Below are 17,668 nucleotides of genomic sequence, written 5' to 3'. Positions count from 1 at the left end.
TTACCCAGCCGGACTGTAGCTGCGCCTGTGCGCCGCTGGAGGGCAGCAGAAACCCCTAAACCGGCCCCAGTACCAATAATCCTGCAGCTCCCAATGCAGGAAAACATGTTTCATTATTATGTTTCCAATGTCAGTATTCCCATATTCAGCTTAATGGATGTCATATTTTATATGGAAAATCTTAACAACTACATATCTTCTTTAATGGATACAGTCATTCTTATGGGAAAGAAACATTTCCATATTTGTAAGTGGAAAAACAGAAAGCCTAATTCCATAGGGGTTATTAATGAAATAAAATACTTTGTCAAATCATTGAAATTCGTCAAAAAGCCATACAACTACTGCAAAACGTCACCTCCTTTGTTATAACTTATAATTAATTGTAATTTGTATCACCCTGGTATGTGGCTTATTAAATATTGTTTCATAAGTGTATACATTTTTCATAGTATGCATCATCAAATGTCCCCTGTAATTTAGTTTATTTTTTATAAAGTTTAATTACTGTCACACTTTTATATTAGATATGTTATATGATGAGTACATTGTCCCATTCTTGTTTTGTAGTATCAATGTTCTTGATTAAAATAAATGTTTCCGTGTCACGTTGCCAGGTTAAGTGTCAACAAACGGATAATGTGAACTTTGTTATTATAAGTGTGCATGAAGCAGCTGTCCCATTGACTCCTTTTATGGAAAGTACCATGCTGTAAATGGAAAGTACACCGTTTTATCTATTAAAGAAACAGAACACCAAAAACTAGAATTTAAAAGAAGGAAATAGCCTACAATAGTTGTTTTTTTTATCATTCAAAGGAAATTCCAGAAATGTTATATTAACCCATTTTCTTACAAAGCTACAAGTTAAGACAATTCAACCTTATCAAATATTCTATTGACAGGGTTGCAGACATACAGTACATTACATACAGCAATACTCGTAAGCAAATCATCCCCTAAACATATGCTATAATGGAAATATATTTTGAAAAACTGATGTCTTATGCACACTTCTGGGTGTATTTACTTTTTTATTGTTAGCATTGAAATACATAAAGATGGAATATGTCATTGTTTGTGAGTTGTCCTTTAACAAACCAATGTTTAATTTTGGAGTCATTTCAGCAGCTACATGACATAAAAAAACAAAAAACAAAACTGCAACAATAGAAAGACAACTGCATTGTCAAAATCCATCACCTGGTGGCTTTTTACACACGCATGTTGCTTTTAAATATATTTTTTCTTTTGTTGAATGAACTATTTAGAAAGAACTAACCAGATGTAGTGTATGTCTCGGATTTAATCTGCAGGATGCATGCTGCCCACACGTGGAATGATCAGAGGACAGGAAACAAGCTTACAGAACCGTGTGCTGATTCAAAATGATTCTATCAAACAGTATGACATTTTGCATTGGCTCCTCATCTATGACACACAGGCAGATCACAAAAAAAGGAAAATGTTTCCTGCACCTCTTACACGGTTTTGTAGTATGTATTCAATATGTGACATTTGCAGTACTTGTTTAGAGCTGAGATGATGTAAATTACTTTCTGTTGTAAACACGAGATGTTGAAATGCAACAAATACCAATAAAAAACACCAGTGGAGGAATAATGGAGGTAAACTGAGGTTTGTTCTGCAGAGTCTGGTTTACATGCAGTCTGAGAGGGAAACTGAACTCATCACAGTAAACAGGAAAGCCAGGAACACACAGTAACACAATATCACAACATACACAGAAATCTGTATTTTCTAAAGCGTCATCTTTTTTTTTTTTTTTTTTTACTGCATTAGAGGTTATATCTACCAACACTACAGCAGACACTTGAGTTGAAATCACCAAAACAACCCAGGAGATGAAAAGACTGACGTGTCTTCTAAGACTAAGAAATGATTTATGCTTTGCAAGATGGACAAAAAGGATAATATATTCTTTGGAATAATGAACATGGCAGTTGGTTTGCCTCCCCTCTTTTTTTTCTTTTTATGGATGTTTTTACCATTCATGGACAATATACACAAAGTATGTAGAGATATGTACATGGTTCATGGCAACAGGGTTGATGTTGTTACTTTTGGTGTTTTTGACTTCAAAAATAAGTTTGAAAAAAATAATATACACAGACATTTTGCGAAAGACTTCCTTCAACAGTGTGCAAACTGACAACAACGCTGTTGCCCAAAACATCTGTTTGGAACTAATCACACTTTTTATCTTCACGGTGCTCTCCTACTGATGATATTACCTGATTATACTGGGATTTTTGCTGTCTGTCCCAAACAAAGAGCTTTTCTTTAGTCTGTAGTATACGATTTGTAGCCCCCCAATATTTTGGCTGAATATTCATAAAAAAATAAATAAAAAAAAAAAGCTATCCCAAATCTGTCAATAATTGGTTTATAATGTTTTGGAACACACCCTCCATGATTTTAAAGAAATACTGTCACCAATGATAAAACTATCATATGATATCATACCCGTCACTATTTTCTGTTTAAATCTGGTATGTGTGATAGGTTGTGAACGGCTGATATTCAAAAAGATATGACTGCAAATACTGAGCAGATTTTGGTATTTTTTAGCATGTCGATAAAAAAGAAACAAAGTAAAAACATGGTTGGCTTTAAAACACTGTTCAAATGGGGCCAGCCTAAAAAGCAAAGCCTGTAAACGTTCCACAATTCTTAAAAAAAAAAAAAAAAACAGCATCGGCCACATCAGTGCCATTATATAATAATGATCCAATAACAGATACTGCATTGGTTCCTTTGTAATAATATGACATGTTATTCAGTGATCTTTAGATGTGCTGGTTGGCTGATTTTGGACAGAGCCAGGCTAACGGTTTCTACCTGTTTCCAGTCTTTATGCTAAGCAAAGCTAACTGACTGACTGCTGGCTGTGGCTTCATATTTAGCGTACAGACATGAGAGAAGTATCGTATGGTATACCTTTAACCTAAATTGATTACAAAGATACAGAAATATGTTACCTATAGAGACAAGTATTCATCACAAACATTTTCCAGCAGGAAGTTTAATCCAGAGAATGTTTGTATTGCTACGATCTTTGAAAAAAAAAAAACCCAAGTCGAACTGTAATCACAACGCCTGAAAACATCACACAACATTAACTGGGGAGTAGGGCTGCACCATATGAGGAAAATATCTAATTGCGATTATTTTGACTGATATTGCGATATGATTCACGATATTGGAGGACATTATCATTTTTGTATCATTAGTCTCATTTTCATTGAAAAATATTAAAATTCTAAATATTAAAATCGTTATAGTGGGATTTTCGCAAACATCTGTCCCAAACAAAGAGGTTTTCTTTAGTCTGTAGAATACGATTTCTGGCCGGGATGTCTCTGCAGCACCACAAAAATTAATTCAGAATGGTTTGACACATACTGTATTTTGCCTTTAACAAACATTGCGCTTGCGATTTGGATATTGTAGTAGTCTATTTTCCGATTTCGATAAAATTGCGATTATTTTAGTATCTGATCCATGTGCACTGAGACTGGCAACACTTGTTTGTTTTTTCAGAGCTTAATATGTTTTATGTCCACCTCCAAACCTTTTCAAAGCCTTGAAAGTTCCAGATCACCTTTCTTTACTTTCCCCAGACTTTGAGGGACGCCTCTGGACTGTCCTGAGCTCATCTGATGGCCAGGATGGCGTCGTAGGACTTGCCGGTCCGGCACACCTGAACGTTGTGGAAGCCGGTCTTGTTGAGGATGCGGATGTACTCGGATGGAGGGCGCTCCCGGCCCTCGGCCTGCACCAGCATGTTGAGGGAGAAGATCTGAGCCATGACGGGCCCTCGTCTGTTCTCAAACAGCATGGCTTCCACCAGCAGGACGCCGCCACCTGCCAGAGGGACACACACACACACACACACACACACACACACACACAAACACACACACACACATATTGGGACATCGACACAATTCTAATCTTTTTGGCTCTATACACCACCACAATGGAGTTGAAATGAAACGAACAAGATGTGCTTTAACTGCAGACTTTCAGCTTTAATTTGAGGGTATTTACATCCAAATCAGGTGAACGGTGTAGGAATTACAACAGTTTGTATATGTGCCTCCCACTTTTTAAGGGACCAAAAGTAATGGGACAGATTAACAATCATAAATCAAACTTTCACTTTTTAATACTTGGTTGCAAATCCTTTGCAATCAATTCCAGCCTGAAGTCTGGAACGCATAGACATCACCAGACGCTGGGTTTCATCCCTGGTGATGCTCTGCCAGGCCTCTACTGCAACTGTCTTCAGTTCCTGCTTGTTCTTGGGGCATTTTCCCTTCAGTTTTGTCTTCAGCAAGTGAAATGCATGCTCAATCGGATTCAGGTCAGGTGATTGACTTGGCCATTGCATAACATTCCACTTATTTCCCTTAAAAAACTCTTTGGTTGCTTTCGCAGTATGCTTGGGGTCATTGTCCATCTGCACTGTGAGCGCCGTCCAATGAGTTCTGAAGCATTTGGCTGAATATGAGCAGATAATATTGCCCGAAACACTTCAGAATTCATCCTGCTGCTTTTGTCAGCAGTCACATCATCAATAAATACAAGAGAACCAGTTCCATTGGCAGCCATACATGCCCACGCCATGACACTACCACCACCATACTTCACTGATGAGGTGGTATGCTTTGGATCATGAGCAGTTCCTTTCCTTCTCCATACTCTTCTCTTCCCATCACTCTGGTACAAGTTGATCTTTGTCTCATCTGTCCATAGGATGTTGTTCCAGAAATGTGAAGGCTTTTTTTAGATGTTGTTTGGCAAACTCTAATCTGGCCTTCCTGTTTTTTGAGGCTCACCAATGGTTTACATCTTGTAGTGAACCCTCTGTATTCACTCTGGTGAAGTCTTCTCTTGATTGTTGACTTTGACACACATACACCTACCTCCTGGAGAGTGTTCTTGATCTGGCCAACTGTTGTGAAGGGTGTTTTCTTCACCAGGGAAAGTATTCTTCGGTCATCCACCACAGTTGTTTTTCGTGGTCTTCCGGGTCTTTTAGTGTTGCTGAGCTCACCGGTGCGTTCTTTCTTTTTAAGAATGTTCCAAACAGTTGATTTGGCCACACCTAATGTTTTTTGCTATCTCTCTGATGGGTTTGTTTAGATTTTTTCAGCCTAATGATGGCTTGCTTCACTGATAGTGACAGCTCTTTGGATCTCATATTGAGAGTTGACAGCAACAGATTCCAAATTCAAATAGCACACTTGAAATGAACTCTGGACCTTTTATCTGCTCCTTGTAAATGGGATAATGAGGGAATAACACACACCTGGCCATGGAACAGCTGAGCAGCCAATTGTCCCATTAGTTTTGGTCCCTTAAAAAGTGGGAGGCACATATACAAACTGTTGTAATTCCTACACCGTTCACCTGATTTGGATGTAAATACCCTCAAATTAAAGCTGAAAGTCTGCAGTTAAAGCACATCTTGTTCGTTTCATTTCAACTCCATTGTGGTGGTGTATAGAGCCAAAAAGATTAGAATTGTGTCGATGTCCCAATATTTATGGACCTGACTGTACCTAGTACTGGAATGAATGAATGAATGATATTTTATTATTGTGTCATGCATAAAAAGACAATATGCCCAGCCCACATAAGCCTACAAGACACTAGTAATTACAGCAAGGGACAAGATTATATTGTAATATATATTACATTGTCCGTATTTAATGCTGGTCTCTAGACTTTATCCTTGCACTATTGGACTTATTTGCACTACCACCATGACACACACTCTCATAGAGCACCTTACCATGCATACTGAATCACAGGGTCAGTCCCTGCCCTGTCACTGCAAGCGTCTCATGCTTATACATCCCTTAATACATTCATGGGGATTTTTTATTTAGTATCTTTTTGTTTAGTGTCCATATTATTCATGTGGATTTGTTATTTTATCATCCTGTTTATGATGTATGTGTATGTTGTGTGTGACTGTTGATACTGGGACCTTGAATTTCCCCTTGGGGATCAATAAAGTGTGTGTGTGTGTGTGTGTGTGTGTGTGTGTGTGTGTGTGTGTGTGTGTGTGTGTCTGTCTGTCTGTCTGTCTGTCTGTCTATGCCAGAATAGTAACAAAAATTACATATATTAAACAAATAAACCTTCTTGTCGTTTTTCCCATGCTTTAGAGACAAAGATTTAAACAGCCACTCCATTTTGTCGGAAGATGGGAGTATAAACACATGGCTAAATAAGGCTGGGCAATTGAACAATTGCAAAAACATTGAATGTGCATTTGTTATGTTGCCATGGAACCCTTGTTTCGACGAGTAAAAAGCTTGATAACCCTGTTCATCATCTTCCTCCAGTGCATAATGACACATGAAGCTTAGCTTGAATTCAGCTGGGAAGACTATCTTATGTTACTTACTCAGTCTTCTCCTGCTTCCTATTATCAGCTGATTAGGGGCGTTTACTCTTCTACTAGTCTCGCATTGCCAGACCTTCCTCCACAGCGCTGCGGAGGAGGGTCTGGCTAGTCCACACAGCATATTATTTATTTAAATATAGCTTATTTTACCACATATTTTGCTGGGGGTTTTTTTTACAACTTTTTGTCAAATTTTTCCACATTTTCAGCGCTTTTGTTCACTACCACCAGTATATGCACCACTAACACTAACCTACTTTCTGTGTTATAAAAGCAGAAATCATGAATTATTTTGTTTAAAAGTTAAGATCAGAGGAACGTCTGTTGATGGATAATCAAAGACTGTCAAAGTTTAGTCAGAATAATGTTATGAAATTGAATAAAATACTCAAAATTCAATAAAAGTACTCAATTGCTCCTTCCTTTTACTTACGAAGAGCGGTTTATGGAACCATCTGTGTTATTTTTGGGCAATCAGGTTGAAAGAAACCCAAATGTTCTGATAAAGAAACTTTGAAAATTGGTTCAATTTGACCCGAGGGCGACAGGAGGGTAAAGACCCACTGTTTAGAATCTGTTCCCCCAATGATGAAACAAAGTGCCTCGCAAGATAGGTGGAGATCTTAACCCCCCCAATGTTGAACCCAAAGTTACACCCTTGACACCCACTCACCTGGTTTGCAGGTGTCATAGATCTTCCTCAGCAGTGTGAGGCACTTCTCTTCAGGCCAGTCGTGAATGATTCTGGCCAGAACGTACAGGTCAGCAGGAGGGATTTCACCGAAGAAATCTCCTGCATGTACATGTACAACACAACCCATGTGACTGAGCGACCACTACTTTTTAAAATCCACACTCAGCTGCCATTTTATTAGGGAACACCTCGGTAAAACTAAAACAGCCCGGCAACAAATCCTTCACGAGGGTTATAATGTTCTGTTTTTGTTCTGGAGAGGTGTTGATTCAACGTTATGGTCATTTTGGAGGTTGCAGTTTGTGCTGCTGTTGAATTGTACTGTTATAGAGAGAGGCGATTATGATATGCTCACTCTGCCCTCATTCATATTAATAGGGTGTAAAGAATATTAGGAACACCTCACAAACTACAGCCTCCAAAATGACTCTACTTTGAATGAGGTATAATGAGGTATAATGAGGAATAATGAGGCTCACCACTCTGAAACACCACAGTGTTGTTCTCCTGAGAGAAATGTTTCTGAGCTGTCTCTACGATCTGCGGGAGGTCGAACACCGTGACGGAGGAGGACGGGTAAGCCTTGGCCATCTCACGGGCCAGAGCACCGGTGCATCCTGGGAGTTATTCGGACAGAATTAGGTCAACAGGAATTCACTTTCTTTACTGTTAAATAACAGGGGGAAATACAATTCTAATTCATTCATTTAAAACAATAGTTTGATCTTTGTTTGTGTCTGTCAACATTTGGTAACACTTTACTTGAAGGTATCTACATAAGAGTGACATGACACTGTCATGAACACATGACACTGTCATAACACATGAACCCTAACCATAAACATAACTTTTCATGACAAAAACCGAATGACACTCACTAAAAGAAGCGTTATGTCATAAACGTTTATGACTTGTTTATTATTTATTATATTATTTATTAATTTATGACACGTTCATGACAGTGTCATGTCACTCTTATGTAGATGCCTTCAAGTAAAGTGTAACCAACATTTGTCATTCCTTTGCCTATTGATGTACTGATTGCATTTTATTTTAATTTAGTCAAAAACTTTCCTATTGATACATTTTTGCCATTTTCTCATTTCCATTTGGTCAAAAAGACACATTGTTTGACGATCAATAATGCGAACTACAATGTTCAACCATGAATAAATATATAAATATTCATAAAGGGAATTAAACCTCTTACCTCCAAGGTCTACTATCTCCTGAAAGCAGGAGAGGTTGAACGCCGTCACAATGTCGTGTCCGTCTAGAACCCACGAGGAGTTCATCAGACCCATGAATTTCAGCTTCTCCTCCTCTGATCTGGGTGGAAAAGTTCACAGAATCATAAAAGAATGCTAAAAGCGATGAAGTTACACACTTAAAAGGCCCTGACACACCAACCTGGCGAGGACAATCTGGCCGACATGACTTGCTGGGTCGGAGGGCGGGCAGTCGGACTCAGTGACCAATCTGATTGGTGGAGTGCTAACCCAGAAATGGCGAGCGGGATGAAATCTGACGAAAATCTTTTAAACTGACCTTTGTCGATCTGAAATGAAGACAGATTCAGCAACTGCACGGCCTATTTCTCCCTTAAAATGTTTTCAGAAACACGTTTCAGTGAACTATTTTCGTAAAATATGAGATCGTATTTCGAACAAGCCGCCATTACTATCGGCTGGAGAAGCCAGACCCACATGACGTGTTCGTCATTTCCGGTTTTCATTTTTTGAGCGACAATACATGTTAGCGCCGATTAGCGCCGATTAGCGCCGATTAGCGGCGATTAGCAGTGCCTGCTGTTACGAGACATATTACGTCTCACGCACGCGCAGAACGTACGCTCATGTCAGCATCACTTCGGTGCGTTCAGAGGCACTTTTTGGACCTCGGGGAGCCGACTGATCAGTCCGACTGCCTTTTCTGCCGACAGTCGGACGTCGGGTTGGTGTATCAGGGACTTAAGGCATCTGAAGCAACAAAATCCACACCAACCTGTAAATAGCTTGGAAAATATCTTCTGGTGGAAGGCCGAAGGTCTTTTCATTCTGATTCTTCCCCTCCCTGCATGGTGGGAAAGAACACACTACTGTTTGTACTCGAGAAAAAATTATGATAATTGAAATGTTTGCTCTTAGTTTCCTGTAGAATGTGTTTTAGTTCTGCAAACATTCCTCAGAGGTGTCGCAGCTTTGGAGGCCATTAGCTAACCTAGATTACTGTATGTTTACACTGCGCTTTCTTCTTCTTCAGTCTGAAAATAATGAGTCTGAAAAACTGGGCTTCTTCTGCTACCACTACAGTGTTTAATTGACAAACCGAATGGTCTCTTTCACTGTCAATCAACATATGAATAGCCCTGGTCCTTGTTAGAGATGGTTCAATACCATTTTTTGCTTCCTGATTCGGAGTATTGATCCGATACCAGTGTGTCATATATTTTATTATGTTTTAACAGCTGTGTACTACTATCCCTAAATGGATGTGATATCATTCCTATCTTTGTTGTACAGCCTTGCTCAGGTTACACTTTCTGTGAACAAACACAAACAATGAATGCCATAGAACTTTCTTTGAATATCCAGTTTGACAGTCAGTCATAACGGAAAAAGAAGTAGATTTTCTTCGGGGCAAAATGATGTGGTATCGGATCGGTGCATAAACTCCAGTACTTTACAATACGTAATGATCTATGAACTATCACACTTGGTTGTAACCTCTTTTTGCATCTTGTTATCATGACGTTTGAGCATCACTTTTAACCGTGTCCCATTCTGACAGTGCAGATCCACCTGGCCGTGCGACATTCCTGTCACGCCAACAAAATTATTAAATTGTACTTGTGTATATAATCTATTATAAGCCTTGACAGCAGCTATTCACATCAAATAAATCTTCATTTTCAAAAAGTCCTGGTTATTCTGAAAAAGGAAAAGGTACAACACATCCATTTTTTAAGCTAATAAGAAACAAACAAAAAAAGAAAAATAAGCAGTTTTGGGCCTGGGACTGAAAGGGTTAATGTGTTAACCCTTTCAGTCCCAGGCCTCTCTATTCAGTCTCCTGACTGTGCCTCATTGGAACCTACTAACCTGACGGCGTCCACCATGTTGTTCCACAGCGGGTAGATGGTCTGGGATTGGTAGACGATCATGTCGTGAAGAGACTTGCCGCTGCCTTTGGCCAGGTAAAGATTAGCCACGTCGGTGCTGCTGTACAAAGCTGTTTTAAAAAAAAAAACACATTCACACTTTAAATCAGGGCATCATCAGTTCTCCACAGGGACGTTCACAGTATCAACAACAGCCATGCACGCAGACGTACTCCGAGTGTTTTAGTGTCAGTTCGCTGGAGCGGAAACCATTGGTCAGATAAAGGATTAGTCATAGTCATTTTTCAATCCAAAATTCCAAACATTCTCTGGTTCCAGCTTCCAAAATATGATACATATGATAGTGAACTATATATCTTTGGGCTTTGGACTGTTTGAACCAATTTTATGATGTCACATTGGACTTATAGTGGCTTATTTCGTTCACAATTTCCTGATGATATTTAGACAAAATGATAGATAGTTGCAGCCCTTATAGGAGCAGTGTGTAGGATTTAGGGGGCTCTATTCGAAATCCGAAATGGAACATATTATTCATAATTAGTGCATTATCACCTGAAAACTAAGAATTGTTAGCTTAGAATGAGCCCTGGCTCCATATCTATGGAGCGGATCCTCTTCCAAGGAGCCCGCCATGTTGCACCACCATGCTTCTACAGTAGCCCAGAATGGACAAACTAAACACCGGCTCTAGATTGGGCTTTTTACGTTTTTACGTTACCTGAAGGCCACCGTAGGTTCTACTACATGCTTGGAAAGGAAAGGGATGAGGGAATAGGTGTTCAGTTGGTTGCAATCTGCAACCTCACCACTAGATGCCACTAAATCCTACACACTTCCTCTTTTACCTCTAGGGGTGTACAGTAACAGTCATGTAGATAGTTTTTTTTTTCAGGGGGAATTTTAGTGAAATAATTCTTTAAAGTGATGTTTAACAGAAATACCCCCACTCACATTACTGCTGGGTTGTCTTAACAACAGAGCGTGATGGCACACAGGAACAAAATACATCGGACTTTGGCAATAGGCCTACCTGTTATTATCCATTTATTGATGGTTTGGGTCTTTTTTTGGGGATTCGTTGACAATAAGAAATATATATATAATATCACCAGGTTAATCTCTGCCTTGTTGGTGTGTTCAAGGTAGCTCCGACATCTGGATTTCTCACAGTTGACCACAGAGAAGAGTTGCATTCATTAATGTGCACAATGCATTCAAAGGTATCCCCATGGTTGGCTCGGGTGTCCACATACTTTTGGCCATATGTAGTGTGTATTGACACACTGATACGGAGCTAATTAAGCAGTCAATTCTATCACATTATCACCTCGTGCTCTTCTTCCTCACCTGTCCCGTCGGTGGTCTCCACCTCCAGGATCTCGATGCCCACCAGTGCGTCCAGCAGCCGCTCCATCCCGTCCACGCTGGTGCTAAGCTCCCGGGCTACATGCTGGGCACTCAGAGGCTCCTGGGACCTCAGCAGGAGGTCAAACACTCCCAGCTCACAGGCTGAAAATATCACCTGGAGGCAAGGGCGTACGTTTAGTTTTAACATTGGGGGGGGGGGGCGGCACATAACCAGGGGGTCCTCCCCGAGTGTTGAGCGTCAAACACTTAATTTCTTGCATTCTGGTGAATTGTAATGCAACAATGTATGGTGCAAATGTTTTTATTTAAGTAAAGGAAATGATTATTCTCCTTGTCTTGTAAAAACCTTCTGCATATTCAAAACATCACGTTTCGGGATGCTTTTGTTAGGAATCATGTACATCTCAGCAACAAATCTGTTAGAGAATGAGACCTTGTTAAAGGTGCTCTAAGCGATGTCACGCTTCATTTTTTAGGCTACAACATTTTTTGTCACATACAGCAAACATCTCCTCACTATCTGCGAGCTGCCTGTCCCCTGAACACACTGTAAAAAAAAAACGCCGTCTCTGTAGACAGCCCAGGCTCCACAAACGCCAACAAAAACAAACTGCGCCAAATGCAACTGATATCATACTGGACCTGGACCCTACGATGAAAAAAAGGGTGTCTAAAACCTACAAAACAGCACTGGTCATTAGCCCATAAGACATGGCCTTATTCAATGTTAAATTGTGCATCGTTTGCATTATTCATCTGAGAAACTAGCCAAAATATATCCTGGCACCAGTCCTGTGTGCCTGAGGTGTGGCCACAGTCCAGCTAAATTAGGTCACATGTTCTGGTCTTGTGATTCACTTATCAACTTCTGGGTTAGGGTCTTTGAAGCCATCTCCTTCATTTGTGACAGAACAGTGAGCTGTAGCATTTATTACACTTCTTGCCCGGAGACAAGTTCTTTTACACTGGAAGTCTGTGAGACCTCCCTCGTTTAGACACTGGGTCAAAGAGGTACTCTATGTGATCCCATTAGAGACGTTGAGATATAATCGTAATAGATAGATATTTATAGAATTTGTTGAAAGTGTATCCCTCACATGATGTAATTTTCCTTTGCACATCGATGTACTGTCAACTGGTCTATTGATGTATGGTATAAGGGTATATGTGGTATAATGCTGCATAATATTCCCATTCTGAGCAGTGTAAAGTGATATACAGGAACTGTGTGTAATTATTTTTTGTGTACCTACCTCTATTTATTTTTATTTTTCGGGGGGGAAGCAGGGGACGTATCCCCTGCGAAATCTACGCCTGTGCCTGGAGGGACAAACACCTCTGTATAACGCCTCTGCACTGGTCGATAGATTTCCAGCCATGTTAGCATCGTAGCTTTAAGGCAAAGTCCGTCAGTCTACCACTACTAACTGCATTATCTAATTATTATTAATTCTACCGACTTTGGTGATGCTCTGACTTTGCCATTTAGCACCACCATCAGGTAAAAAGTTGAATTTGTCCATTTTATGATATAAAAGGAATGCCTAATAACCTCTAAAACTAACAAAAATATTGTACATATTGTAAAAAGTGAGATTTCCATGTCTGTTTTTATTATAAAGTAGGTTAAGGGCTATATAAATAAAGTATTCAGAAACTGTGTCTTTAAATGAACAGTGTGTCGTCTGTTGTGATGTCACAACTATACTATATATATATATATATATATATATATATACTGTAGGTAGAAAGTGGCGCCACAGTGCTGTTACAGTCATACTGCAATAACTGTGCAGAGACGCTGAGAGCACAGATGCGAAGAGCCAGATCCGCTGACCAATCAGAGCAGAGCTGGGCTTTTTCGGGAGGGGGGCTAAAAAAGACAGGGCGTTTAAACAGAGCGTTTCAGAGCATACAGGTATATTCAGACATTATAGTAGACAGTATAAAAAAATTGTGTTTTTTTTTAACATTAAAGCATGAAAACATGTTCTAGAAGAAACCCAAAATGCAGGTATGAGCCTGAATATGAGCACAATATGGGACCTTTAAATGTTTATTAAATAAGCCACAAAAAAAAATCTAATAAAATGAGTTACCTTTGAGACTCTGAAGCCGTTGAAATACTCCAGAAGTTTGAACGGGTAGTCCAGCTCACTCTGGGACAGATGCTCTGCCATTGTAGCCAACTGCACACAGATCCAGACAGAGACGTTGATAACTGAAGGAATCCATGTAAGTTTGGTTTGTATGAATGTGGACAAACCGCGCTGTCTTTTGGATCATCACTCACCCAATGTTGTTGCCTGGAAAGATGCCAAGATGATCCGATTCCCGCGGTAGTTTTGTTTTTTGTTTGTTTGTTTTTTTAGCCCAAAACGGCCAAGATGTCGCGTACCTCGGTGCTGCGTTCAAGAGCTTGTCGGGGATGCACTGAAAATGGTCGACGGATCATCAGCGGGTAAAACGCATCCCTGTCTGCGGGATCTTAATGTGGCCCTAGTCGGCTTCTCGCTGCTGTGATGGCCGATAAGAAACAACAGCGACTAGTTTCACCCTGACACACACACACACACACACACACACACACACACACACACACACACACACACACACACACACACACACACACACACACACACACACACACACACACACACAAATCTGAGTGTGTGGCGGTGCAGTTCCGGGACCACCCGCGGCACTAGTGGGGGCGCTGTTGAGCTGTGTTGTTGATGCCAGAGTGGTTTCATATTTTTACTCTGTGGTGACGCTGCCTCTTCATCACATCTCCACATGAGTGCACATTAATGCAGTCCTGGGATGTCTTTGCTGTTGGAAGAAGTTTCCAGATCATTTACTGAAAGTAAAAGTCGCAATTAAAAAAATTACTATTATAAGTAAAAGTCTAGTAATTATTATTATTATCAATAAGTGTACTTAAAAGATCAAAAGCAGGCTACTTATTATGAAAAAAAAGCCTCTGTCATGTAATTTCATTATGGTGTTGTATTATTATTTCTCATGCGTTGTGTACAAGCATTATTTTAACGTCTAATTTGAATTTGTCTATGTTGAATATGTTTTATAATATGTGGTAGATTCATCTGTATTATATTTGTATAAACTAATCGTTGTGTATGCATGTCTTAATCTGAAAAGTAACTAAAGCTGTTTGAGCAGTCATATACTGCTCAAACAGTATAGAATACATATAAAATACTTTCTAGGCACCGACCGAACTGCCTCTGCCTCGTCATTCCATTTCAATACCTGAGGAGTACGTCTCATCAGCGTCAGGGAGCCAATAAGCACGCAGCATGCTTCTACCAAGATCTAATAATGTTTGTGATTGGCTGTCTAACGTTACACGTCGTAGAGGCACGTACACCTTTAACCTTAAAGATATCTGTTTCTACGATAATTCTGAAATGTATGTTTTAATGTAGGCTACCTCTTTTTATTTATTTTTTCTGTTACGATTATCGTTTGTATTGCTTCGTATGTTTTTTAAATTTTTTATCTTAAGTTTGTACACTGATATTCATGTGCTGTTAATGTTTACCTGTATACTGTGTATTTTTTCAATGAAAAAAATATTAAATAAATATGTTACACAGAGACGGGGCTCATGTAAGCAGAAGCTGAAAAATAAATAAAAAAGATTTGTGCCGTAATGTTGTTATTTCTTTTTGTTTAGGAACCGGTATCGAAGTCACGGTATCGGTACCTAGCCCTGCCTATAAATAGGGATGCACCGAAACGACTTTTTCAGTCCCGATACCGATGCCAGGGCTTTGTGTATCTGTCGATACCAGATACTGATCCGATACCGTTGTTTAATTCATAATAAACTGTATACCTTTTGCACCTTATGCCTTCCTTCCACCATGTGGAAGAGACTAAAGGCACCAGACTTTCCTAACTAAACATTACTTTCCTAACCAAGACAAAATAACATAGATGTAATGTATTGAATTCTTATTTATTTTAAAACTAACAAAACTGGATCTGTGGATCTGTTCATTTTTCCGATCCCCGATCCAGCTATTTTGTCAGTATCGGGACCGATATCCAGTCTTAATATCCCCTACCTATAAATAATTAAATGAGCAACAAATATATAAACAATATATTTTTCTTATAAACTTTCAGTTGTTTTACATATTTCCTCATTAAGGCCTATTTATTTATTTTACTTCCATATTTAATGAAATGTAACTATCCTATTTAGTTTTATTTCATTTGACTATAAATTCATTTCCTTCTTCATTTATTGGTTTCGAATGCTTTACCCAATATATGAATATTCCTACTAATTTCTTTCTGTATTATGTCCCATACATACAAATGATTGACTATATCACGCATCATTTGTACCAGTGTTATGTTTCCATATTTCTTTTCTTCTGTATTTGTTTTCTCCTTTATGATAATGAGAGGGCATGGCCTTGTCATTAAAGCATCTGAGCACATTCATTTATTTCTGTCCCCTTTAAGTACCCATTATTAAAAAAAGGAGCTTGCAGATAAACGATTTGGGATTTTTTTCTTTCAGAAACCACCTTAAACAAGCTCCATAATTTGTGACATCTTTACTCTCTAATGTAGTGAAAGTTTCAGGAAAACAGAAACTTTCCATGAATCTCTCAAGTGCTTCTCTCTTTTCTAGGGATACGTTTTCTGTTTGAACTTTTCTCTTCCCTCTTATTACCTCAGTTTCCCTGTGTGCTCTTCAACATCTGGCGTTGATAATGGTTCATGAGAGGTTTGCCATGAAGCAGTCTGCACGACACGCTGAACATTTTGTTCCTGACTTTCTTTCCAAATTCACAGCACTGCTCTCTCAATATATGCAGGAACAACCATCATCTAACTAGAAACTTAGTTTAACTAACCTGTCTGTGGTTGGTTAACAACACCAGTGGTGGAAGGAGTATTCAGATCATTTACATAAGTAAAAGTACTAATACCACACTGTAAAAAAAATACTCTGTTACAAGTAAAAGTCCCTCATTGAAAATGTTACTTAAAGGTGCCCTAGGTAGGATTGTGAAGATCCAGGATTTAGCCAAATATTTGGACATTGACAACTTCTCAGTCCCTCCCCCCTTTCCGCTAAAGCCCAAAACGGTCTCCTAAGCCCCTCCCCCCACGAGGGAGAATGAATGCGTGTGCATGAGCAGTGATTGACACGCAGTTAGACACCCCCCCTCCCCCTGGCCCTGATTGGTGCATCTGAACAGTGAGTGGTGGATTTTTGTAAATCTCACTCCAGGCTGTAGGTGGAGCCAGAGGAGCTGGATTTATTTTAATGACCTGCTTCATGTAGTTCTACTGGAACATAGGGTCAGTTTCAGCAAATATGACAGAAAGGTAGTTTTATAAGGCTTACCTACTGCACCTTTAAGTAAAAGTATTTCATCAGGAAAACGTAATTAAAGTATTCAAAGTAAAAGTACACAATGCAGAAAAATCCTCACATTTTAGAAACTGGAAACGTTCAAAACAGTTGTGTTAAAAGTGTTTAATGGTCTAATAATTTCAGCTGGACCTATAGGCCGATATATTGTTGGGTAGATTTATAATAAAACCTTGCATTTATAAACTACATGTCTTTTGTGTGCGAAAACCTTAATGTTTAAAGTAACTAAAGCTGTAACAGATGAATGTAGTGTAAAAAGAACAATATTTCTCTCTGAAATGTAGCGGAGTAGAAGTAGAAAGTGGCATGAAAAGAAAAGACTCAAGTAAAGTACAAGTACCTCAAAGTTGTACATAAGTACAGCATTTGAGTAAATGTACTTAGTCACATTCCACCATTGCAACAACACTGCATGCTTATCATTATCACCTGTTTATTTCTCCTTGTAAATACACTCAGCAGTACTGTACTTCGCAGAAAATGAATTCATCACGATAATAAGTCTGAGTTTTATGCATTCATATCTTCTAAAAAATATCAAACACCACACAACATGAATGTCTGCGCCTTTGTATTTTCCTAACAGCCCTGAAGCAGAGAAGACACTTAATG

At 39.2% G+C, this 17,668-nt stretch overlaps 1 protein-coding gene across 1 annotated transcript; it reads right to left on the bottom strand.

The window, feature by feature from the left end:
• Nucleotides 1-1,014: 1,014 nt before the first annotated feature.
• asmt2 (acetylserotonin O-methyltransferase 2) lies at nucleotides 1,015-14,289 on the bottom strand. Its single transcript, XM_078278040.1, has 9 exons — nucleotides 13,925-14,289; nucleotides 13,731-13,820; nucleotides 11,611-11,785; nucleotides 10,241-10,370; nucleotides 9,144-9,212; nucleotides 8,350-8,468; nucleotides 7,619-7,756; nucleotides 7,119-7,238; nucleotides 1,015-3,888 (listed from the first exon to the last, which is right to left on the bottom strand). The coding sequence occupies exons 2-9, from the start codon at nucleotides 13,809-13,811 to the stop codon at nucleotides 3,677-3,679; spliced, it is 1,044 nt and encodes a 347-aa protein (XP_078134166.1). The 5' UTR covers nucleotides 13,812-13,820; nucleotides 13,925-14,289; the 3' UTR covers nucleotides 1,015-3,676.
• Nucleotides 14,290-17,668: the final 3,379 nt, after the last annotated feature.

This window comes from Sander vitreus, chromosome 20 (genome assembly GCF_031162955.1).
Source record: "Sander vitreus isolate 19-12246 chromosome 20, sanVit1, whole genome shotgun sequence".
In the NCBI taxonomy this organism is placed as follows: Eukaryota; Metazoa; Chordata; class Actinopteri; order Perciformes; family Percidae; genus Sander; species Sander vitreus.
The sequence above is the reverse complement of the archived record's forward strand: the minus strand, read 5'-3'. Positions and strand labels throughout refer to the sequence as shown.